Below are 25,644 nucleotides of genomic sequence, written 5' to 3'. Positions count from 1 at the left end.
ACTTGATTCAGGCAATCCTTTTACTTACAAGTATAAAAGAAAAAAGCACAGGAGAAGGACAAGCAAAAAGGAGTTTGTTTCCATGTTGTCATGAAGTTCTAATGATAGACAAACTTCCTTTAGACTGAGACAGCTATCAAAGCAGTGGGAAAACATATCCACTTATAAACCTATTCTAGCTGTTAGCATACACTGTTTGATTTACTTCGTCAGGAGAAATTGTTAATGCATAGCATAAAAGATTTTCTTCTGCTGTATTTGTTAAGATACACAGCCACAAAAATCACACCTCGATATATTCAGTAAAGATGATGGATTTAAGGAGGAAAACAAGCCAAGGGCAACTTGATCAAAATACATTTTACTTACAGGCACAGTTGAAAGAAGCCTTTGAAAATCATCTTTAGATACAGTTTGGCACTTGGTGATTAAGACACAAGATTCTCGGACAACAATCTTGAGAATGTAGTGCAACAGCTCATCATTTAGTCTTTAAAATGCAGGAAAGATGCAAAAAAAAGTTAACAATCTAATTAGTGGGTTGTTTTGTTTATTTGTTTTTTTTTGTTTTTACAGCCCACATCAAATGTCTCTCAAAGCTCTCTCCTAAAATCACACCAAAACAAGAATCTGTTCCATTTGAGATTCAGAGACAAAGCAAACCAAGGCCAGAACATTTAACAACAACAGACTCCTCCCAACTTTGAACAGGTAGTTTTACTGCTGAAAAGTAACCTAACAGAGATACAGAGAGCAGTGCCACAGAACTGCAATAGAGAACTATCACCTACAGTTACCATGTGCATGGTAAGCATCAAGGAATCCAAACTCAAGTTCACGCACAGAATTCTCTGGTTTCCCCTAAAGCCCCAAACCAGCCTCCCTCTTTGGCTCTAATCCTAACCACACAGAGATATTTCAAGTCCCACTGCTACTAGAGATAACAAGTAACTAGCAGAATTTCATCCAAGCTTACCTAGAGCAAATAACAGAAACATACAACACGATGAGCCAGGGAAATGCAAGCACATTGTTTTATTTTACCTATAATGATCATCATCTTCACTCCCAAATCTGTTGTTCTGAAGCTGCTCTGCTAGATTTGTCAGGATGACGTCGCGAAGTTGAGACAGACCACTATTTCTCTCTCCTAAAACAGAGTACAACAATATTTTGCAAAAATAAACTCCATAAAACGTTGGTTTATTTCCTCAGGAATCTTACTTCTCAGTAAAGGTTACATTTACACTGCAACCCCAACGGCTGTTGATATTATGAACCTAAACCTCACTGTGCACACAGCACTGTTTTAAATTCCAATGACTGTAACACCTGAACACACTGCTATGAAGTAATAAATTACCATGCATCAGCTGCTTTTGGTACAGGCTTCTATTTCATGCTCAAAGTAGAAAGATTAATATCTCTTCTAATGAGGACTAAAATTACTTCTGGTCATTGTGTAACTGCCAGGTAACAAGCTTCTAAATGGTTCTAAACTATCAGCCAGACCAGAAAAAAATCATTAACGCTGGCAGACAACAGATTTAAACCCTTCAAACTTCAAGCAGCTGCTCAAGTGAGACAAATTTTCTTTTGCACACACAGCCATTCAGAAGGCAGCTTCAGAAACTGAAGCATTCTGTAATTTCCTAGAACAGCCTGGGTTCAAAACACACCAGTACTCCGTATTCTGAACTGGTCTCCCTCAAAAGGCTGAGAAGTGTTTTTGTATTGTATTTTCAATTAGGAATACAAACTCTCACGTGTCAATTAAAGATTCTCACCTTCAGTTAAGACCAATTTCAATAAATTATTGATTTCTGCTTCTCCAGGATACAGGATATTTAAACCAGAGCTAAAGAAAAAAAAAAGCATTACTTAACATACGTAAGAATAAAATCTCAATGGACTTGTGAAAAAGCAGAACAGATTTCTGGCTTAGTTCCTGATGCACCATTTACAATTACCAGGCAATAGTTTCTTTCAACATAGAAAGCAATGAAGATCACAGTCGCTACAGTATTTTGAGACTGTCTGAACTGTTGAAAATATAACACAGAATTCTTTCCTTCCAGAACATCCCTCCATTCCCCTGCTAATTATTTCTCCAGTGTAATGCTGTAACGGTTTGGTAATAGCAGGGTGGCAAAGCCTTTGGCTACAGCAAATGAAAATGAGCCCAAATGCAGCAGCTAGAGAAACAGAAATGGAAAAAAAAGAGCTGCTTACCTTTGAAGGGCCTCAGGTGTGTAGGAATCTCAACAAGAGATACCCTCATCTCCACTGCCAACCCCCAAATAAGGGCTGGGAACAGGTGCATCCTGGCACCACCCCTGCTGGTCACTCAGGTACACTGCATTCACCTGAGCTCCCCTGGGTTGGCCCTGCCTTCCCACCAGGTGCTCAATCACTGCTTCACTCTGTGACTTAGCATTTCCACTACATCTGGTACGTTGTTTACACTGAGAGAAAGTTTAGTGTGACCTTCCTAGCCTTTCTACCTATGGCTCACGTTGATGATGTGATTCAAACACCGGGAAAAGTTAACATACGTTGCAAACTAGGTTTGAGGGTTCTATTGATATCTGAATCCCAGTCAGAGGCAGGAGGAAAAAAAGAAAAAGATATTACCTACTCCCCCCATCTCTGATTTTTTACAAGTCATTGGAGGATAGCACACACACACACACACACACACACACACACACACACACACACACACACACACCAAGAGAAAGAAAAAACACAGGTTGATGGTCAGAAGATATTGTTCTCCTCAACCTTTGGAGCATTTCCCACTTGAAAGCAGATTACATTTGTGCTTAAGACATTTGAGACAGCATTCCTTGTCCTTGAGATTTATGTTCTCTCGTTTTCATAACATACAATCACACTTCTCACTACCTTTCCTACACTTAGTCATTCTGCTATTTTTGACAAGTCACAGAAAGGAAATTACACAGCATGAGGCTCCAGAGATGCAGCAGCTAACATGATGTGAAGCTAAAGCAGCCATCCTGCTTAAGTGTTTGAAGTGCCAGCCCCAAAACATAACGCCATACTTCTTCCAAAACAGATTCCCATTTTCTAAGCATAAATCTGTCTCTTTGGGCAATCTTACTACTCCACCCATGTTTTAACCTGGACCTTCAATCTCTTACTGCATTCCTCAAATATTACTCACTCTGCTTCCCTTGGCATTCCCTCTGTGTGGGAGAATTCCAATGCTGTCATTTGAAATACTGATCTAAAACTAACAACATTGGCATGACCTTCTCCAGAGCACCAAAGAACTATATAAACTAAACACTGAAGACATTTCACTCACCCCTGGAATGGAGAAAACCTTGCTGGAATTACAGCTACATTATAATAAGCACTAAGGAAATAACTCTAAAAGCTATTCAGTAAAAAGCTACAAATGAAGTATGGCAAGAAAAGGATTACTACCTGTTATTACACTATGATCATTTCAAACACAATTTATTTGCTTTTCTCTACAAATACAGATTAAAGTAATTATCACATTAAATTGTTCTAAATTTTCTTGTACTCAGTAATCATATTTTGATACATCTTGACTACACATGATACATTCAGCTACTGTAACATTACAAAGCATCTAAGATGCATTTGATGAGGCAGATGTTTACCTTATAGCCAGGCAAACTTCCTTCTGAATTTCTGCACAGATCTGGTCCCTTGGTGCCATTAGCAACTGCCAAAGCAACAGGCCCGACCTCCTCACAATGTCTCTGTTTCTTTCGGTTTGTGGGCTGAAGAAAAATTTAAAAACCACCTAAGAAAAAAAATTAAACAACAACAACGATAAAACACAATGTACACGACATCCACATCACTTCATTTTTTGTAGTCAGCTTCACAAAACGTTTGTCTAGGTTGTTAAAAAGCATCAGCCAAAAATAAAATTTGAATTCCCCAACTTCAGCACTCTGGCAGCCCAACAAACCATTTTTCTATTTCTATCCCCTGACAGCAGAAAAAAAACCAAAGTAAATATGAAACTTCTCAGTATTTCACCTTAATCTGTAAAGGTGAAAAGGTTACATTTCAATTAGCATGCTCAAGCTACGAGGAAAGATATCCTTGTACCTGGAAGACAACAAGGATGCAGCGTATTATACAAGTATCTCCGTTCACCATCGCTTTCTCCATAATGTCACAGATGCTGCTGAGATGATGTGCTTCAATTGGATGCTGCTTCCCCAAGAAATTTGTTATGGGAAGATTATTGCTGGCTGCAAGCAGATTGAGTTGGTGGATACACATGGCACCAACATGGTGCAGTAACTGGTTAATAACCTCATTGGTGGTTGTTGCATCTCCTAGGAGAAGAAAATCAGTTTAAACACTGCCTAAAAGAGACTACAGGGCTAGAATTTTCTTCTAAAATGCATTCTATTATCATCATTATCTAACATGAGGGCTCCCACTCACATTATAAACAAAAGAGTTATCTGCACTAATGTGATAAAGGTAGCAATGTTCTGGAAGCTTTCAAGTTTGTTTCCATTTGGTTTTCACTTTCTTAAACCAAAGACCAGACAACTCAAACAAGGAACTTCTTCCAAGGCTTAACTCATGTTTTAACAGAAAGTTTCAGAAGGGAGTTTCTATGCATTTATCCTCAGATATTTGTACATGTCACTCTCACTTGGTATGAAGTGCCCATCTGCAGGTTTAGCTCACCTTTGGGCTCTGTAATGACGTGGCTCACTCCCAGCCTCTGGCAGACACAGTGGAATGCCTGGTTCCCAGGATTACACCACTGGTCAATGTAATCATTAGAGCATGTCCATATCATGTTGTTCATAGTATCGTAACAGGCACCTGAGGAAAACATTTTGCACACCAAATTTTAGAATTAAAAAAAAAAAAAAAAACACACCAAAAACAGACTAAAATACTTGATAGTAGATACAAATCTAATTTATTTGCTTTTCAAAATCCGTCATGTGACAGCAATTTAACAATAGTGCCTTGTGGTTAATGGGTAATAGTTTTAACCAAAACTGATAGTTTGCATGATGCAAGCTGTTGGAAGTGCTAAACCCAGAGACTCATCTCTACTTGTAGGGTTTACAAACACAAGCAGGTCTGTGACAGTAAATGTGAAGGGATAAATGGGTGACAGACATGAACAGTTCTTTGACAGCATATTCTAAATGTTGTTAAAAATCACATATCCATACAGACGTTTCAAATAATGAGGTCTCCAGTAGCAGTATCTAACGTGGCATTTCCTCAGGAAGTTACAAACTTTCAGAAATGTAAGCTTGACAAAATATCACTGCAGATACAAAACCTCACTGCAGAACCCATCACTGTGAGTTTAAATCCAACTAGTTTAAGGATGGGGTACGTTTACTTCTTAAAAACAGATCTACCTACCGAGTCCTGGTACTAGAGCACCACGTCCAAGTGAACTTCCTGCAGCATCAATGAGATCCGCTCGGCTCGTGAACTGCCCATCCGAAATATTGAACACCAAGCTTGAAGCAAGAACTGCACAGCACAAAGTCACCAATTAATTTCTGACAGGTTGACTGCTTACCATGAAGGACCTGACCTGCTGGAAATGCATCTGACTCACTTTTTAAAGACGACAAAGCACTCGTTCCTCCAAAGAGCGAGCGTGTGGCAGAACTGCCCGACCCCCCCGGGGGGGGCACCAACATCACCAGGTACGTTCCACACGTGTATATTGGAGTCTTCCTTAACATTTTCAGTGGCAGCCCGCAGCTTGTGTTAGCAGCTGAAATATGCAACAGCAATCAAATCAGCGTGAGTGTCTCCATAACATTAAAACCTTAACAACAGCAACAAACAAGAAAGAATGCTATTTGGGACTTCAAATAAACTGATGCAGAAATTTATATAAGCTACATTTGGCAGCGTTTAAAAGCTGCGTGTAGGGGCAGCTCCATAATCCCACACATGCAGTGTTAATTCCCAGAACAATATAAGCAATTTCACAGGTTATTTAGCTAAAGAGAATGACTTAAAAATTAATAAAGGTAGCAATTTCTGGTTCCAGCCCAAAAAATTATGAGGCTAAAATACAAGTACAAATAGAACAGACTTAAGAGTCGTATGGTACCATGCATATCGAAGGCAGCTTTAGAGACTTCAAGAAAACATAAAAAGACCATTTGAGATTCACTAGGCATTTACTATTTTAATCCTCCTGCTTCACATGAAATGTATACAGCCATAACGATCTAACTCCTGCCAGGGCTGATCAACACTTTCCTCAGCACTGACTAAAGAACTGGACAAGAATAACTGCTTATTCTTCTTTAGCACTCTATTTGTAAGCTGGCAAAACACAGCATTTAAAATAGCTCTTCAAGCTAAATCTTTGCCAATTTCCCTGTAAGAATATTTATGTCCTGGATAATTTGTTTTTATGAAAATACCTCTGGTTGTTGAACATTTTAGAAAGCAAGCTCATTTAGTTTCAGATGTATGCGTGAAAGAAGAGAAGCAATTGACAAACTGGATAAAATCTTAAGATTCTCTAGCTTGGTAGTTTCAGCAAATCCATAAGAGAATACCCCAAAATTTTGCAAACTACCTCAAAAAAGCAAAATTACTTCAAAATTTATAACATTCAACTTGCTGGGGAAGCAAGAATTTCATCTTCTAAATTGCAGTCCATTTTCACATAACAATTCGAAGCCCAGTTAAACTAGCAGCACAGAAATACACTTTTCCATTTCATCACAGATGGCATAAATCCAGTCCTATAACTGAATACATAACCAAAAAGGGCACCACGTACACCAGTATTCCTCCAGTTTCTTTCTTCTTAAAGATCTTCCACAATCGATGACTAGCTGAGCAAAGGAACTCGTAATTCAAACAAGAAACAAATACTGCACATCCCTCTCAAAGACTTTTCATGGAAAAAATGCACACAGTTTTTGACACCTGCTAAGAAATCAGCCATTACTCAAACTGACATTATGCATTCAGAAACAAAACACGACAAATTCCTCAGCCAATAAAATCTCCTCTGACCTGCTTGGTCCTCTTTTAGAGTATTAGAGATGGTAGAGCCAGTGAGAGCAGCCAGTGTTGCTGACGGGGAGGCTCTGTACCTCGACAGCCTGCTCAGAAGCATCTCATTGATACTCTTTGCAGATTCCCCTTCCTTCCGCATTAATATAATTCGTTCCTGCAGAGGATTTGCTATACATACACCATTTTCTACCTGTTAAAAATGAAGGAGAGAAAAAATACTTTCAGATATTAAGTTCATAGGATGCAAATAACCTAAAATGAATAATAAGATATATCAGGTAGGGATACAGATTTAAACCTTGGTGCCAAATTTCTTAGGGAAAAAAAACCCATATCATTTCAGTTGTCAATACCAGATGCCTACCAACTGCTCCATGCTTTCCTATTCAAGCCTTTAGACTGAGGTGTTTCACTGTCAAATTAAAATTCACACACGAATGTATGCATGTAAGCGTGCACACACACATATGATGTATGTCTATGCATAGATGTATACATAGCTGAAAACAAAGGCCATTGAGAGAAAAAGGTGATTCTCCAGATTCATTTTGAAATGCATTTGGTTTTACACTAAAACCAATGCTTGCCTCACAGTGCAAAAGCATTTCAGGTTATAAAATACAGAGTAGATAAAACAATGCATCTGCAACCTGTGGGAACAGATCGGCATTTAACACAATGAAGGAGATCCATTGTAAGCAGTGCTTTAAATCTCAGTACACTGTCTTAGCATAAAACTTAATTGCTAGCTATAATAAAGTATGTTTTACATTATAAGACAATTCCTACTGTGAGGATGATAGTTGTATGCCTTCTGAAGACAGAATTGAACAATACACCTTCTGTTTTGTTATTCTGCAAACACATTATAGAGACCTATTCAAATCACATCTATCAATATTATAACCCAATATTCCATATTTGAGAACGTTGATACTTAATTGAACAGCAGTCATGCTACCAACTCACAGAAGACACCTAAATTTGCTTACTATAAGTTCAAAAACGTCCATAAAGACAGAGTGGCCTTTTGGTGTTTTCTCATTGAGGCTTGCAGGAGACCAAATCCAGTAGAAATATGTACCATCTGAAGAAAGGTGCACGGTGGTCATAGTACTGCCAACTGGGAAGTGATTTACTGGCATTGGGATTATTTGACACACCTACAAGACAGGGACAGCATCTTAATAGTTTTCACAGATCAGCAGCTTCTTCATAAGATCAAACAAAGACCATAAAAAGCTTCTTGACGGAAGTAACATGATGTGCATTTGTTTTGAAGAGCTGTTGTGCAGTATTTGCCAAATGGGACTACAGCATACAAACCCCTGCAGACCTAAACAGTTAACACACCTAAAAATGAAAGCATTCCCACCATGTCAGTAGGAAAATACACTTGCTAAAAAGTTTCACTTTCTGCAATGTCTCTGAAATACGACTGAAGCTCTGGAAGAAAAGGAGAATTCAAACATTGTTTCAAGAAACACACAGGATGGGAATATGTGCATCCATCCTTAAGACCATAATGTAAAAAAACAACACAAAAACCAAACTACAAAGTAAACAAAGCACTCATTTTACAAAAGAATACAATTAAATTAGAAATATACATAAATATATTCAATACCTGAATAACGAGCTGTTCAGGAAGCATATGTTTTGAGTTAAAGCCAAAGTCCTCTTTTGCTACTGTTTGGTTGTTTTACATGACCGTACCACATCCCGTCCCTTACTCTACTACCATGAAGTAATACTTCATATGTCTGTAGACGTGGGTGCACGTGTTCACATACACAATAAGAAAGAGTAAGATCTATAATAACTTACAAGTTTCCCAAGTTTCCTACAGTGCAATTTTTTAGACTGGGGTTCACAAAGCAGGAAGCAGAAGCTTCAGCACCACACTAATTAGAGTTAGAAGTGACTGCCATAACTTCATGTTCCCTTGCACTAACTCTGCAGTGCACACACTAGCTGTTCCTTTTACCTGAAGGGTATGCTGATCCACAACCTGGAAAAGGGAGTGAGGCTTATTATCAAAAGAGACAGGCCGATGAAGAAGTTTGCTGTTGCCAAAAGCAACCCACCCAGCCTCCAGCTCCTCGTTTCGGCAGTAGACAAAACCTCTGGCAAAAGGAGGGAAAAAAAAAATAGCAGCACTTTATAATTCTTTCAAACTCTGCACTTCTTGCTTGTTCTTCTAAGAACTCACAACCACATTCTAGAACTTTGAACTTAAATTCATTGTAAGACATCAGTTTCTGCCATAAAGGTTTTAACCATAAGGAACCTCATGACTTCTAAGCAGTAAAGAAGGCAGTACTGTTAGTTACTGCACTAATCATTACATAATGAATAGCATAATTAGAAAACAAATACTTACAAACCCACTAATTGTACAGCTCTACATAAAAACCAGTCTCTGCTACATCCCTCTCAGCAAAGAAAAATCAACTTCATGTATACACAAATACATGTCTGAAACATCAGCTACTCTGCTACTACACCTCTTTGCAGAGGAGGCTGAGCTGCTTTGTCTCCAAAGGTCCCTTACAACCAAGTTATCCTGTAAGTGCAGAGAAAACACTCTCAAGAGCTAGAGATGAGAAGACCAAAATGCTAAAATAACACTCAATGAAAAGGCAGAATGTGCTCTAGTCCTGTTACTTCTAACATCTGAGAAAGGCTTACCAAAATAACAACTTCTTTTTTTCCCCAAATGCATCTGCAGAATAGCAAATACTCATCTATGCTGCCACTTACCGCAAGGTACCGTGTAACCCAGATCCTAATTTGCTTATTCCTCTTCCCACTGAATTTGTTGTATAAAGGTAGAGGCCATCTGCTGCAAGACAACGTCCTAAGTCTGCATCTGAACCAGAAAGAAAGGAGCACAGATTTTCTATGTAACAATAGTTCTTGTTCCTCTGCTGAAGCTACAACAGTAAGTGAAAGCCAACAGATGCTCACAACAGGCCACAGTTGACAAGTCACAACTACATTTTTTATGCTGAATTTACTACTCAGAGTTCTAAGCGATACTGTAACAGCTGAACTTCTTCTTATCACAACTTCTTTACCTTTCGTTTGTCACTTAAAGAGGCTTTTGGATTACACACAACTCCCGCAAACATACAAGGTTAATTTCCTAGTGATACCAAATAAACCCCACAGGAATTAGGGCTGGTCAGCCAGCTGCTTCTTTTAGACACTCACTGACATCAGTACGGCTCTGAACACGATTCAAGTGGCCATCACCTGTTTCTAGTGAATTTCCATTTCTCACATCAGCATTGAGACCCCTGTCTTCTGGTATTACTGAAATCATTTTAGTATTATTAGTACTACTTTAAACAGAAGCTTGTGCCATAGGTTTAAACTGGCTTTCTTGCACTCTATTCAAAACCATGAGTACAGTAGGAGCCAATACCCAACATCATGCCTAGGAACACAGGACTAAGCAACAAAATTCATTTCAAGTGAAAAATTCCCTTAAATATAAACCAACTTGGACACCTGCTATTAAACTCTTTCAGAATGACCCAAAGGAGCAGAATATAATTCTCCTTTACCTGCTGCAAATGTTCAGTAGCCAGGACCGGAAGCAAGATTAATGTACAAATTAACATACAAGTACAAGCAAGATTAATGCCTGTAGAAGCCTTTCCTGCCCAGGACAAGTGCCATTTCCTAACACACTGCTTGTGGGAAAGGAGCAGTACGATTTTGAGCCTTGATCTAATTCCTGGTACAACACCACACTTCTCTTCCAGGCAGCAAATTGCCCCTTCCACCTCTGAACTTGGCTAAAATTAAGACAAAACGTATTTCTGCCACAGCTCTGTCACTCAGAAAGCAGTAATTACTAACCATCAAGAGGGGACACACAGGACAAAGCCTTGTAACAGAGATGTCAATAAACCATTCCAGTCAACCTATTTAAATTCACATAATCTCCACAGTCATCCAGGGAAACAAACAAAAGGCACTGAACTTGTACTTCCAAAAATGAACCTGCTCTGCCAGTGATAGCTACTGAATGCAGGGATACTGCAGTGCTGCAGGTGACAAACAAATTACACTCACTGAAAGATTAACGAGGGGATAATGTCCAAAAATCAGTTTGACCTCCCTGAAAAATTCCCACTGAAATCAGGGAGGGTCACCACAGCTACAGCTTTTGATGGTTTGCTCCACCTAGATCACGAGACCAGTTAAAAAGGCACCTGGTCTGCAGCAAGCACAAAGTAACTCTTCAGGCACCTATCTGCTTGTATTTTAAAGGCTACACTAAGATCAATGCAACCTCTTCATTTTAATTCAAAACAAGATATTTTTTCTTATCTGATCCCCAAACCAAGTTATAAAAAGTCGTTTACATATTCTGGTTAGATTAGCTTGATAAGAGTTGAGATGACAAGCTAAACAACACACACCATTTAGTACTCCCATATAATTGGGTCAATGCCTTTTAAAACTTCAGCTGTGAATGTACAGACTGACAACAAAGTGCCCAGGCTGCTGCTGCCCTCCCACTCCTTACCTATCAGGCTTCTCTCTCCCTTCTAAACCCCTCAGCTTTCAGTGACCTGAGCCGGACTGTAGCTGCTTTTACACGACTTCCAACAGAAAAGATAGAATCCTTTTCAACTCTCCAGCCTTACATCATTTTGTTTTTAAACTAATTATTACCACAAAAAGCATTTTTATTCTCCTCTGCTAATATTGACAGACACAGAAATAATTCACCTTTATTTTCACCGCTGGAGCTACTGTTGGCATCAGGTGCAGGTAACATGTCTTCAAAGCCCCAGGACACGATATGCTTCCCTCCAAGCAAACAAGAAGGTGAGCCAGGACCTCCCTCCAAAAGCAACAACCTTTAGGCACAAAACAAGGTAAGATGCATAGAGAACAGCCAGAACAAATGCTACCTTCACCAGAAGTTTAGATGAGGTTTTATTTATTTTAAAGCATTTTGTTTTTCTATCAGAGGACATAAGCTACTTTGAGGACTCACTAGCATTTTACCAAACAGATTACTGGATCCTTTTAGATTTGACTTTCTAATGTCTTCCTTCTTTAATTGAAGAAATTTCAACCTTTGCTGCAGCTTTCAAAACCCTAAAGCATTTCCATTACATTTAAAGACACTTATCTGTAAATGCATTTATCATTTATCAGAGCCGAGGTAGAAGTGCTACAATTAGAAAAGTCACTACAGACCTGTATAACACATCAGCCACAGGCAAGGTTCCTAGATCTGTCTGTTTCTGTAACAGATGCACTGTATGAACAAAGGTTTTCAGCGACCCTCTAAAAGGATAAGAAAAACATGAATTAAAGATGTCTATTGAAACAAGACTGAAAGCACACAGACAGCAGCATCTACGTAAAATATAATATCCAGTACCATAAAGAGAGAGTAGCAAAGATATTCCATCAAGATTCTTTTGCAATTTGCATTTCTTTTCTGGTCGATTTTCATTCTTTTGTGGAGGAAGAGAAAAGAGGAAGAGAGGGTAACAGAAAGGCAGAAGGATGCTGGCTAACTGCCAGCCTAAGTCACACTGTCTTTTTGGAAGAGGACGAAGCACCATGCAGGTAGGGAGATCAGCAACTGTGTGAAAACAACACCTTCAGTAAAAGCCATACAGGCACGTAATAAAACACCTCAGGTTTACATCTAGTATAGCAGCAACTTTCAGTATTTCTTGTTGCTGACTGAGCACTTCAGATATAACATGTGGGTCTTCCTGGGACTGAGGCACAGCATGACTAAGAGCTGCTGCAGACATAACCCAGAATTGGCTTCCTTGTGCTAAATGGAAAAGACTTACAGCAATGAGTTTGTTATCATAAGTTCAATTACTTTACTTCTGAACACAAAGATGGAAGCTCTTCCCCTTCTGAAGTAACGGATCAAAACGTATACAAGAACCAGATAGCTGTTACAGCAAAATTAAACCCAAGCAAAAATCATTTCTTATCCTGCATAGAAATACATTGCTTTAAAATTTCACCATGGTATTTATAAACAGGTGGAGTTTGTAATTCTAATTATAGCTCTTGTTCATTTGCATGTTGAATTCTTTTCTTTGGAGAACTTATGAAATCCATGTGTCAACAAAGAGGAAAACTGCTTGTTGTGTTTTGTTTTGGCTTTTTCCCTCCCAGAAATAGAGGTATTTAAAATATATCTACTATACAGTTTCTGTTTTAAAGCTCAGGGTATCAGAAGAAAAAGCCATCTTCTGGAAGATGTGCTAGCTTTATGTGCAGGCACAGCAGCCCAGCTAAAACCAAGAGTCCTGACAGTGCCTTAGCTATGGCAATAGCTGCTTGTGAATCGACTTCTGAAGAAGCACCACTGCTGAACTGCAGAGGTCCCTGCCAAAAGCAGCCTTCTGCTTTCTGTCACACACGGCCAGCCATGGGTCCTTAACTCTACCAGCCGCCATCTCCTCACCCACCTCCAAAACCACCTTTTCCCCACTGCCATTTTCAGCTGTGTGCTCTCACAGATCAACCTCAGCTTGAGGAAAACTGACGCTGAATACTTCAAAGCACCTCAATTAATTATTTAAATCCATATTCACCCTGCTGTTTTATTCTTAGTAACTCAAAACACAAGATTGCAGCCAGGAATCTCAATAATCATCTCATTTTGAAGGCTTTCTGTTGATAAGGCACCCAATGCACAACATACATATTTAAAGGAAAAATGCAGGGCTTTCCAGGTAAACAAAGCACGTCAGATGCTGCATCTCCACAAGCAGCGCAAGAGAGATTTGCAAAGGAAATACCAAATCAACTTCCATTTCCAAAGCACTATTGGAAATTCAGCTTTTACAAATTGAACCAAAAACAAACATGCTGTAATTCCTGAAAACTGACATCTGGGGGGAAAAATATATATACACATATCTACATACATATGTATGTACACTGTATACAAAATCCAAATCCAAGTTACTAAGTATTTTTTCAAGCATGTTGCTTTTAGATAAGGCAGTTGCCAGTGCAAAATAATCTGCCACACGAAGTAAGTTTCTTCATTACAGCAAGTACACTAGAAATAAAGTATTTTTCATGTGAAGAAACTTTTTTTCCCTCAAAGCAAGCTGTGACAGCTCCTGAGAACTTCAACATCTTAAATCAGAGTTAAACTTGACAGACAGGGCTGCAATCTCAGAAACATTAAACACGAAGGCTGAGATTGCTGTGCAAGAGCTAAATGCTGCAGTCCTGTCCCCCTCCCCAAGTCCAAACCAATAAAAAGAGGGAATCTGTATTAAAAGCTGTGATGGCCATTTTGTCCTAAATGCTAAACACAGACAGGACATGGGATAGTCCAAACTATACTCATTGAACTCTTCAAGGGCAACCAAATGAAAAAACACCTCCAGATGTTTTACAAGGCAACAGTGAAATCTGGAATGAGTTGTCCTGAATCTTATCAGCAATGCTTTCTACAGCCAAAAGAAGAAAGATTCATAAGCTATAGGTCTAACAAGGCAACACAAAGGGCAAAGGGACACAACTTTCCTCCATGACAAAACCATTTGGAACTATTCCTAGAACAGATCGTTGCAGCAGAAGCAGCACTGTGCACATTTCTAACCTAGATCATTCTGCTTGTGTGTTGAACACACAAAAAAATAAACAATGAGTTTGCCAGTTTCACCCCTTCCATACCAGTACTTAAGTGTTAGGAAAAGACTAAAGTAAGCAGCAAATGAACGTCAACCGCGTGAGCACATCAGTTTTGTTTCTCACGTTTAGGTACAAACGCTATCAATACCATCTCAACACAGCTTCCTTACCTTGCACAAGCCAAGGCAACTAGGGCAGCAGCAGCATTTTCCTTTTGCTTATAGGGAATCTGGTGACCTGAAGCAGAAGTTTCTTCCAACCACGAGCACAGCAAAGACTCTATCCCATTGAGACAGTCAGCCGGCTCCTTAGTCAAGCTCAAAGGCTGGCAGTCTCGAAGGCAATTCAATAGCACCTCAGCGGTTATGTTACAGAGAGAAGGGTCTGTTCTACTTTGAGACTGGATGAGGGGAAAAACCAGCAGAAGCCCCATTCGTGAAGTAAAGGGTGCCTGCTCAGGCTGCTGTAACAAGCCTTGACGTTTGAGTAAGGCCAGTGCTTCTTCATCCCCCGAGCTCTCCCGGTCGTGCTGCTCCTCCAGTGCCAGCTGCCGCTGGGCGTTCCAGAGTCCTCGCAGGGCGTTCAGGCGGTACTCCAGCAGCCGAGCGTAAGCATTGCTCTGGTTTCCACACACAGACCGCAAGCGTTCAGCTAGCTCTGTCGGGTTCTTGGTCTCAAACGTAAGGATCTGAAAGGAAGAGGATGATATTTGCACAGGTTTTCTTTTTCTTAAAGACAAACAACGCGTGCCTGCAGAGGACAGCTGATCTGGACAGCACACTGTGACGGATGGAGGGATTTTTGGGGTGTGTGAATAAGCCTAACTGGAGGCCAAAGAGCAGGGAAGTGGCGTGCAGCCTGTTACTGCTGAGGCAGCACTGCCACTGAAGGCCAGGATTCAATCGTGATGCTGAAACAGTACAGATTTTAAACAAAAACATGTACGAAATATCTCAGAGCTCCACTGCCATACATTTATCATGATTTTTTAATTTTTTCTTAATTGAGGCAATTCTGCTAAGAAATTCAGGACTGAGTGATGATGTTTAAAGCCCCTCTATGAAAAATAGCTGTCAATACTGTTACAATGTTCTGTAATAAGAACCTGAACGTTTTAGTTCCAGGACTTTCCAAATCAAAACACCATCAGTTCTTTAAAACAAACTAACAGTTTTGTTGTGTGCTCTCCCCTCCTTGTTTTCCCCCCTCCTCATTTTTATCATATTGCATTAAGCAATCTTTTTCAAAATATTTCTAGTTGCTGCCATAGCTTAAAACCTGGAAGCCCCCTCTCCTCATCATTTCAGACAGAAGAAAGAGGCCTTCCTGGCTCTTTTGAGCAAAACAGGAGACAAAGCTGCAACAGAAGACAAGCAAACCATGACAGAAAGAAACATATTTATGGGTTAGTGCCTGGCCTGGTACTTGAGCTCACAATTCAAGGTAATTTACAGACAATGTCTCCCTTTACAACAGCTGAGATCAGCAAAGCCACTTAAGCTCTGGTAACCTCAAGGAAAGCAACGAGCTCCACACTTTCTGATACTTCGGATTCAAGGTCCAAAGGGCTTCTGCCTGCACACCACACTGCTCTCATCCACGCTGCTCAGCCCGTTATCAAGCTATAAATCCATCCTACCCCCATCCCGCTCCCCTTTTTAAAAAACAAAACAAAACAAAAACGTTAATAGATGCAATGAACAATTCCATGCAGGCTTTTTGTTTAACATTATTACTATTTTATTGTAGACAGAAGCTGTATGGAATATGAAACATATTTATGACAAACTGTAGAATTTCGAACAGCTTGATAGAACACTTCAGGACAAATCACATCTGCCATGTCTACCAGCACCTCTACTACAGTCACTGAAGAAGCTTTTCAGTACAACCCAAACGCTCCCCACTACAGACATGGAAAGTTCACTTTAAAGAGCAATTCACATAATAATTACACTTAGTAGATGTTAGGACTAAGCTTCTTAAAACCTAAGAATCTCTTTTTATTAATTTCTTCAAAGAGATTAAGAATATTAATTCCTAAATCACATATATTGAAAATAACTACCTCCCATTAATTTGTGCGTTCTATTGTCTCCAAATTAAGCTGAATTACTTTCTGTTATAGATGCAATCACACTCTAAAGCAGTTTGCTTCTGACTTTCTTGAACTGTACTACGTAGGCGATGGATCCCCAACTAAGCAATAATAAACTACAGCAGTGGAGGAAAAAGGAATCAACATTTTCAGCTAGAAGAAATGCTGACAAGGTCTGTGCCCTCAACTAGCAGCAGAGACACCACAAAAGACAAGTGACTAGCTGGCCTTCCCTTTAGATTGTCCCTTTAGATTGCAATAAGCACTATGGCTAGGAATTAGCAGAGTTTGCCTTTGTCTTCAACCCCTTTCCACAGACACAAAACCCCACAATCCATGCCAGGTTGCATTTCTTAGCTCAGGCGCAACATTTGAAGCCATTTTAACCCACCGTATTGGCCAGAGGTGAGCGCTTAAAGCTACCTGCAAAAAGAGCTTTGAGACCAAATTTTCACACTGATTGGCAGCAACAAACAGCCTGAGAACTTCCAGGGTTCAGATGTATTCCTTAAGATCTTGCTACGCACCACAAAACCACCTGACCTGACACTGACAGCTTCAGCTGCCCTGTGCCACACACACGGCTTCCCCTTGCAGTCTGAAGGCTTCACAACAGACTCACAACCTTTTGATGAGGTTTCCTCAGCCCACTGACTACTTTTCTCACATCTCCAGGCAAAGCTTGTTATCCTGAAGCCTATTTGAAGTCAAAGCAGATTAAAGCAAAATGCAAGAAGAAAACAAATAAACGTTCACGAATTCCAAAGCAGACAACAACTACCACTGCTTAGAAAAGAAACAGAAAATCTGTTCTAAAATAATTCACAGGAAGAATAAGAACAGAGTAGTCTCTCCCATCCTTTCCCCAGCTGACTTACTGCAGACCTCACTGGCACACAGTTACCATTCCAAATACCTTCAGCCCCAGGCTGTATCTGCTGGAGGCCTTCTTCTGGCTACAGAAGCTGGTGCACTCTGCCAAACCTCCCTTTTTCACCCCTCCAGCAAAACTTAATCCTCCTGCCCCAGATTAGCTTATTTTCTTCCTACCCAGGAGCCTAACTGACCACTCTCTTTGTTAAAATAAGCACAGTCATTCTCCTACAGCCACACGTCTGTTACACCTTGGACCTACATTTGCCTATACAACACTTGGGAAGACCGCAGATGCAAACAGACCCCAAAAACAGGCACAGCACAAGCAGTCACCTGGACCTGCAGGTGACAGAGTATGAACATCAGGGAACAAATCACTGCTTTGCCATAGAGCAAGTTACCCAAGTACCCACTTACACCCCAAAAGATGGTCTCCAACAGAAATGGAAGCTCAACAGTAACACCACCACACTGGTATCAAAAACAAATGAAAGATTTGTACTTATGTGTTAGGGGAGAGCACAAAATAAAATCTGAACGTCCAGTTTATGATCAGAAGAAGTGAAAGAAAACTTAAATAGCTACACTACAGAACAACACATGTTAATACACTAAGAAAATAAGGGCACAGGAGGTGAAGGTGCTGAGTGCAAGTTAATGTACCACTGCCATTGTAAGAAGACAAACACAGAATCGAGGGAAAAATAGTCTTAAGAACACTGGAAGAGCTAAAGTAGTTCATAGTTCAATTTCTGCTTTTAGATAAGACAATTCACATTTTGTTTAGCAACAAGCAATAGCATTAAACAAACAAAAGAATCAACCCCATAATAGAAATGGAAAGTATGAAGAATGGTTCCTGAGGAACAACAGCAAGGAAAGTTGCAGCTTTGCAAGCTACTCTGCATACATTCAATAACCAAGATGCTAGAATTAGGGGAAGAAATAAAACAACATCAATTTTTAAGCTCCCTGTCTAAACGTGATTCTGTAAGTAGGGTAAACATCACGTTGGTACCTTTTGCAAATAAGAATTCTGCTCTTCAGTCACTTTGAAAATACAGTTACTGCACTGTGACTGTAATCATTACCTATTTAACAACTTTAAGTCGGCTTTCAGTCAGCAAAACTGCCTTGGAAAGTTTGTCTGATTTTCAAAGGCTGAGGTTTAATGGCCTGAAGTCACCCATCAACACTGCGTTACTAAAAACTTCATTGTAGCTCCTTTAATTTTGCACTAATCTTGTTCTCATCGATTATTAAAGTTGATACAAAATATTAAATAATAAATATTTTAACAAGAAAATGGTCAACCCAGAAGTTCTGCAGTCAGTTCACTGATACCTTCTTCAACACCAAGAAGCACAGAAGGACCCACTTCAGAGGCCCAGCGATGGGTAGGGCAGCTCCATTCCCACTGCATCCGATTTCTGCCCCGTTCCATCCAGGACAGAACTTCCACCAGAGACTTCTGCCCATTCTGCAGTACTTTTGTCACAGGAATTCCCTACTGCCAGGGTAAAGTGTTTCTCCACCAACTGCAAACATGAGACATCCTACAATTAAGGCAGTTAATATACATGAAGAGCTTTAGCCTGAGGTTTTATGACCCCATTAAGTAAATTCAGAAGCGAGCCGCCGCTAAAAAGCGGCTTTTTCCTCCATCCAAGATCCCGGTCTCCTTATGCTGTCCCCAGTGCTGGCAGCAGTGCCTGTGCTCTCGCAGCCCCCAGCCCCTACTTTTTGGGTGGTTTTGAAGCCAGGCTTTTTTGGCTTAGACCAGATCCAGGGGGTTTCCAACAGGCAAAACAGAAAGGAGCAGAATGGAAAAGAAAAAAAAACACACAGCCAGGACCAATGTGAACAAGGACTCCTTCCAGCAGCTCTGCCAGCACTTCTTACAGCAAGTCTCAGGCTGAGCTGCTGCTTTCGTTCTGCTGTGCATGGAACTGATGAGCAATGAAGCTGCACACACCAAGCTGTATTCTTCTCCTAATGGTATAAAAGCTGCTGCTTACAATATATACATCCTAAACAGCATTTAATTATTTCCCTGCATAATTAAACTAGCTGAATTTCGCACACAAAGAGAGCAACTCTTTGAAGACAGCAGTATGTTTGCTGTATCAATTACACACATAACATCCCCTGAGCATTAAATAAGCATCACCCCCATCTCACAGAAGGAACAAACATCAAGAAAGACAGAGAAACGTGGAAATCATAAGATATATTCAAAAAAGGCATGAATAAGTTAACTGCATTACTTTCACTGCCATGTAACAGCTATAAGGTCATTTCTCACGTGCCACAGCATTAACATAGGAAGCACTGCTTGTTTACACGGTTCTTTTGACTCCAGAAATACAAATAAAATCATATAGGGGAGAGAAAATGCCAAGATTCCTGGATTGTAACAGAAATACCACAATCAGCAGTTAAGACACTCAAAGAAATTGAAACATGTATCACAAATCAAACTGCTCCCATAAACACCCCTGGATACAAACTCCAGGCCTCCGCTCTGTCACTCTGCTGCTAACAGCACTTGTGCTGACAGCAGCTTCTGCAGACACACAGTAGGAAGCCATCTCCATGAAAACACTGCCTTCATTTCTTTTAAAACATTTTTCCTAGCCCTCTATAGGCTTCTTGTTTGATATGCTGAATGTTCAGAAGATATTTATACATGCACAAACATTTTCAGCCTGGTGTTTTAGATATGAAATGTAGTTTCTCAGGTGCTACCCCGTACTTACATCATGCAGTTGGAAACTACACCACAAAGATGCACCTTCCATTCGAAAAACAGAAGTTTCAAGCCTGTTCCAATTATTTTTTATCTTTTGCTGCATCACCTTGTTCAAGGATTCTATTGATCCCTCATCTTGCACATAGCAGCACAGCTTTTTCACTCAGCTAAAAGCACAAAATATTCTCCCCTGTGAAAGCACTGGAAGCCTAACTGTGCTTTGAAATAAGCACTAAGGAAACCCAGCTCTTACCACATACACAGCAACGTACCAAACCTTCTTTCTGTTCCTTGGTATTTGAGATGAATCAGAGCACAGGCAAACCATAAACAAAACCTGTAGAGTAAAGCAACGTTTCTTTATTTGTTCATTAAAACACTTATGTGCCTCGTATTTAATTAGATTAAAATGTCAGATAAAGAAAAATCTTTGTCATTTAAGCAGCTGAGAGCACACTGAAATAATCAGCTACAATTTGTAAGAAGCACTAAATTTAAGAAAATATGTTTACAGAATTTTCTTTCAGAGAATCTTTTCTAATATTTCTCTACCAGGAAAAATAAAGCAACTCGAACAAACAAACAAAAAGGCAGAGCGGTCTATATTGCAGGAAGTTTGAATACATTCACACAGGCCATAATAACTGATAACAAAACCAGCAACTCTGCCAGAGATTAAATCACACAAAATTGGTGGTTTATACAATGATAATCTGACGAAAGGAAGCTTGGAAGGAAAGTGAACAACATTTCAGAGTCCTCTCAGGCAGTAAGCAAGAGACGTACAGCGATACCTACAAGAAAATGATTCACTCCTCCACAAAAGCAACAGCCAAGGCTCACATGTGCAGGGCTATCTGCCCTTGCAGACCTAACTCCAAGACCCAGCCATTGGTGTCACAATGAAAGCTATGAATGCTCTCAGAAGATCACTGAAGCATTTGAAGGGGTGGCCGCCAGAGGCAGGGCTGGGAGCACGGCGGCTCCCCGGCAAGAGACCATAACACCAAGAAGGGTCACCCCTCTGTACAAAGGCAATTGTTTGTGCTGACACTGGAGGGTTTTAGTTGTCAGAAGGGAAGCTTGTAGATGCAAGTAGGGTCACAACCAGAAAGATTTGGGAAGCGCTGACCTAGATAATTACAGAGAATTACAGAGAATTACCCTCTCCTTCAGAAGTCAGAAGTGAAAACGTTTCTGCCAGCCCATGAGCAAAGTGGGTGAAAGTTCCAAGTTTAGTAGATACGTCCAAGTTATCATTGTCACATCCTGCTTGAATACTGCTGGACTTGTCCCCACACAGCTAGCCCAGACAGAAGAAGGAACACCATCTTTATTTTCACACTTACACGTAATTAACGATATGTACGAGCAGCACAGTGACAACCACCCAGTGGCATCTCACATTCTGTCCTACACTAGTGGAGTTGACAGGAACCAAACTTTGAGATGAGGACAGAAATACACGATCCAGACAGCTACAGACACTGCAAGTGCTGCTCCTACCTCACGTAGAACAAAGGAACAGAAACCAGATACCCAAACGACTACCATTTACATTAAGCTGGTAAGTAAAATGGGGTATACAGGTCACAGAAGTGGAGTGGCACATTAAGGTATTCCACTTCATACTGCGGCTACGTATTAAAGATTCGTCTTTCTTCCCATCTACTTCTTTGCAGAAAAAATAACTGAAGCTATCACCAGTTAAGCTGAAAAATCATCGATGCTGTGTATTTAAAACTAATGGAAACACCTGACAGAAGTCTGAAGATCAGGAACAAATCTTCTTTAAATGGCAGGATGACAATGGTAACGTTCGCCAACCCAGTGAAACCATCTAAAAACAAGTGAAGGCTGTTTACCATTTTGTTGTAGTCTGTGTGTTCAATGGCATTCTTATTACATTGCCAAGGGTCACAACAGCAATTTGTATTGCTGGCTTTCTCATAAGACGTAGCACATTGCCTCTTGGCACAACAGCAGACTAAGCTACGTGGCTGAAAGGACCACTGCCTTCAGACAGCCCGTGCTGGGGTTACTGGCGCCGTGAAAGACATTGACTGGGAGGATTCCTGAAGTGCTGTAGTTTCCATTGCAGCACATGAAGGAACAGCTCACCTTCCATTAAGCTGTCCCTCCTGACAGGCAGAGATGGGGCAAAGTGTCCTGGCAACTTCCCAGCTGTTGGTAAGGAAGGATGTCTAAAAGAAGCAGATCTCACGCACTTTGAAAGTAATTCCTCAGTACAAAGGGCACAAAGGCCTGCACAACTAGTAACTAACCTAGCTCTCTTCCTGACTAGATCTGATTGGAAATCCCACACAAGCAGCAGCTTTTGTATGCACATCATTATAATCTATTGATATTTAAAACACTTATATACACATCAATATTAAAAATATACTTATCCCTTTTAGTGTTGGTAGTTTGTCATCTTTGCAAATATGTTGATAATCTAAAAATACAGTATACGCCATTTATGCTCTGTAAAAATTAAGAATAAGAAACTAATGACCAAAACTGAATGGTATCCCTAGAACAAGTTACTTTCATGCCGAGGAGAAGGTTAACACTCTTAAAATACTGCTATGGGAGAAGAAAATATGTATACATACATACAAATACATACGTGGAAGTTAGAACAACAGGTCTAAATGTTCATAAAGCTTTTTTGGTAGGACACCAAACAAGACCTTAGAACAGAAGGACAAAGGAAACACATGCAAATACACTGACATTACTCACCAATATGCTCTTAGAGGAATTTTTAAGCAAAACCAGACCATAATGTTACTTTCAAAATAAAAAAAAGTGTCGATTTACATGTTAAATATGTTTTTAATTAAGCACTTCATATGGAAGAGTCAATCAGGGTTCACAGTGTCATTGACAAAGCACAAAGAGTGCACTAAAGAAGTTTAGTAATCAAAGCAGCAGCTGCAGCATCTCCCACCCTCGTCCCATCACATATCCCCAGAGACTTCAAGTCACTTTGCTTTCAAATATATTTATTACAAAGCAACCAGGAGCAGAAACAGTGCAAAAGTGCCACTCATGTATCAGCTGACCGTACGACCACATTTCTTCAACAAGATGCATGCACCTATTTCCACAAAATGGCTCCTCAAAGCCATTCCAATTTACCAAGGTAGCCCTTTATTTAAAAGGCTCACACACAAAAAAGTTATGAGCAAATTAATTTACATGACTTGAAATTTCAAATCTTTTTTTTTTTCTTTTTTTAAACACCCCACCCACCCACACTGCCTAAAAACTGTAACCATCTCACAAACAAGAACTGAAAATTCAGTCTCTTGTGGTCAGCTATCCTTTCAGTGAAAGGAAATTAAATGCTTAAGGCTATATATAAAAATGAAGACTATAGCAAAAAGGGATGTTTATCTTATTTTAAAGTTCCACGCTGCAAACATGGTTAACAAAGCAACAAAAAAAAAATCAGGAACAGAAAAATGGTGTGAATCATTGGCACTGGATTGCTGAAAGACTCACAGAAGTGCCTGAAGGACAGGACAGTCTTTTCCTCACCTGAACAAAAAACTGCCCAGTCCAAAGTGTTTGTCCAGCTCCATGGAAGAACACATTTCCAGCTCGTTAGATCTTACAAAACTGTTTGTTTTTAATGTGTATCCTCCTTCATCACCACATGGCACAAAGAATGCTGTGAGTGCATGTTTTCCCTCACACATTTATTGGACTTGATGGTGTTTCTAGAAATACGTAACAGAACCAAAATGCATTCTTGAATTCAAGCTGCACTGAATGCCAGAGGCGGACAAGGGAGAACCATCTCACATTTATGCTCAGAGCTGTCATCCACCTCAGAAATCCAACCGTTCATGTGATATTTGCCAACATCCATTTCACGGGAGCAGCTCCTGCTCCCACCCCCATCTCCACATCACACAGAGCACAAAACGCTCTCTCAGCAGGAAATCTCTCCCTCTCGATAAGGCAGTAGGAAGTTTTCCTAAAGGCCTTAAAGACTCCACGTCACGGCTCCAACAATGACGCTGCCGGGACCGAATCCTCCAGCCTGGTTTTGGGCTTTCTGGGAAGCAGCCAAAGGGCTTGGAGGCCTCAAGGCAACCCAGCACAGCACAGAGACAGAGCTGCTGTCGAACCATCCCCTCCTGGTTCCTCTGACAAAGACCCTGTGTCATTGCGAGCCACAGCGCTGGAGAGGAGGGCGGGGTGAAAGGAGAGAAGGGAGGCACACAGGGAGCAAATGCAGCCTGCAGAAGAGATGCAGCCTACAATCCGTGACATTCAGCCCTCCGCTGTCTCCTCGGGAGATAAAACTGCCGTATAATTTGCCACCGCCAAGGCGGAAAGCTGGGAGGAAAATCCCAGCTGCTCTCCCGCATCTTGAACAGCGATCGCTGGCAGCAGCCTAAACGCAGCCCCAGGACATCCCAGCACCACACTATTGTAAAACAGGTTAATCGCAACAGCAGAAAGACTCAAAACCGTAAATAAAAACAACAGAGCCGAAGGCCGCCTCAAAAACACGCAAGCACGGTTCAAACGATTTCCACATCCAGGAGACGCTTCACCCTCCATCTTCAACGCCGCCGTCCTCCTGCCCAGCTCCGCTTTCACCATTATTCGCAATAAATCCGACAGGCCTCGGTGCCAGGAGGCTGCCGGCCCCGCAGCACCCACCGCCCCGCCACCCCGCTCAGCGGGGGCCCCCACCTCACCTCCAGCTCGGTGTCCCCGGGCTCTGCCACCCCGACGATCTCGCTGGGCAGCTCGGCCAGGTCGGTGACCCGGATCAGTCCGTCGTGCAGGAAGATGGTCTCCTCCTTCACCGACAGCCACTGCGCCGAGTCGCCGGCCGCCGCCGCCGCCGCCGAAGCGGCCGCCGGCGAGCCCATGGCGCGGGCGGCGTTGGGGCTCCGCAGGGCTGAGGGGAGGCGGCCGCCGCTACCCCCCCATGGCGGGGGCAGGGCGGGGGCAGGGGGATCCCCGGCGGACAGCCGGAGCGCGGTAGGGAGCAGCGAGGCGCGGCGCGTTGCCACCGCGGCGCCAGCGGGCCGGGGAGCGCCGGGAGCCGCCGTGCCCGCCCGCCGCCACCGCGTCCCGCTCCCTCCTCACACACACAGGTGACAGCGCGACGCCATGTTGGGGGCTGAGGCGGGCCCGGCATGCACCGCGCGGGGAACAATACACCCAACCCCCCTCACCC

The 25,644-nt window shown here is 41.3% G+C and overlaps 1 protein-coding gene across 6 annotated transcripts in view; it reads right to left on the bottom strand.

Annotated features, from left to right (window-relative positions):
• The window catches only part of HECTD4 (HECT domain E3 ubiquitin protein ligase 4), a 66,454-nt gene extending 41,101 nt beyond the window's left edge, over positions 1-25,353 (bottom strand). For 4 of the 6 annotated variants that reach the window (XM_048964657.1, XM_048964660.1, XM_048964659.1 and 1 more), the window contains exons 1-16: positions 25,157-25,353; positions 14,877-15,394; positions 12,277-12,366; positions 11,800-11,930; positions 9,814-9,922; positions 9,038-9,176; positions 8,043-8,213; positions 7,048-7,240; positions 5,618-5,779; positions 5,416-5,529; positions 4,714-4,854; positions 4,117-4,349; positions 3,657-3,802; positions 1,788-1,858; positions 1,045-1,150; positions 370-490 (exon numbers count right to left, since the gene is read on the bottom strand). In XM_048964657.1, the coding sequence (XP_048820614.1) occupies positions 370-490; positions 1,045-1,150; positions 1,788-1,858; positions 3,657-3,802; positions 4,117-4,349; positions 4,714-4,854; positions 5,416-5,529; positions 5,618-5,779; positions 7,048-7,240; positions 8,043-8,213; positions 9,038-9,176; positions 9,814-9,922; positions 11,800-11,930; positions 12,277-12,366; positions 14,877-15,394; positions 25,157-25,333 (2,622 nt within the window). In that variant the 5' untranslated portion in view covers positions 25,334-25,353. Of the gene's footprint in view, positions 1-369; positions 491-1,044; positions 1,151-1,787; positions 1,859-1,970; positions 2,184-3,656; positions 3,803-4,116; positions 4,350-4,713; positions 4,855-5,415; positions 5,530-5,617; positions 5,780-6,808; positions 6,950-7,047; positions 7,241-8,042; positions 8,214-9,037; positions 9,177-9,813; positions 9,923-11,799; positions 11,931-12,276; positions 12,367-14,876; positions 15,395-25,156 lie in introns of those variants that run through there. The other 2 variants (XM_048964662.1, XM_048964663.1) reach the window with 2 other exon arrangements.
• Between the last annotated feature and the right edge of the window lie 291 nt (positions 25,354-25,644).

The sequence above is a fragment of the Lagopus muta genome, chromosome 17 (assembly GCF_023343835.1).
Source record: "Lagopus muta isolate bLagMut1 chromosome 17, bLagMut1 primary, whole genome shotgun sequence".
NCBI classification, from domain to species: Eukaryota; Metazoa; Chordata; class Aves; order Galliformes; family Phasianidae; genus Lagopus; species Lagopus muta.
Note: the sequence above shows the minus strand (reverse complement) of the source record. Positions and strands in the feature narration are given on the sequence as shown.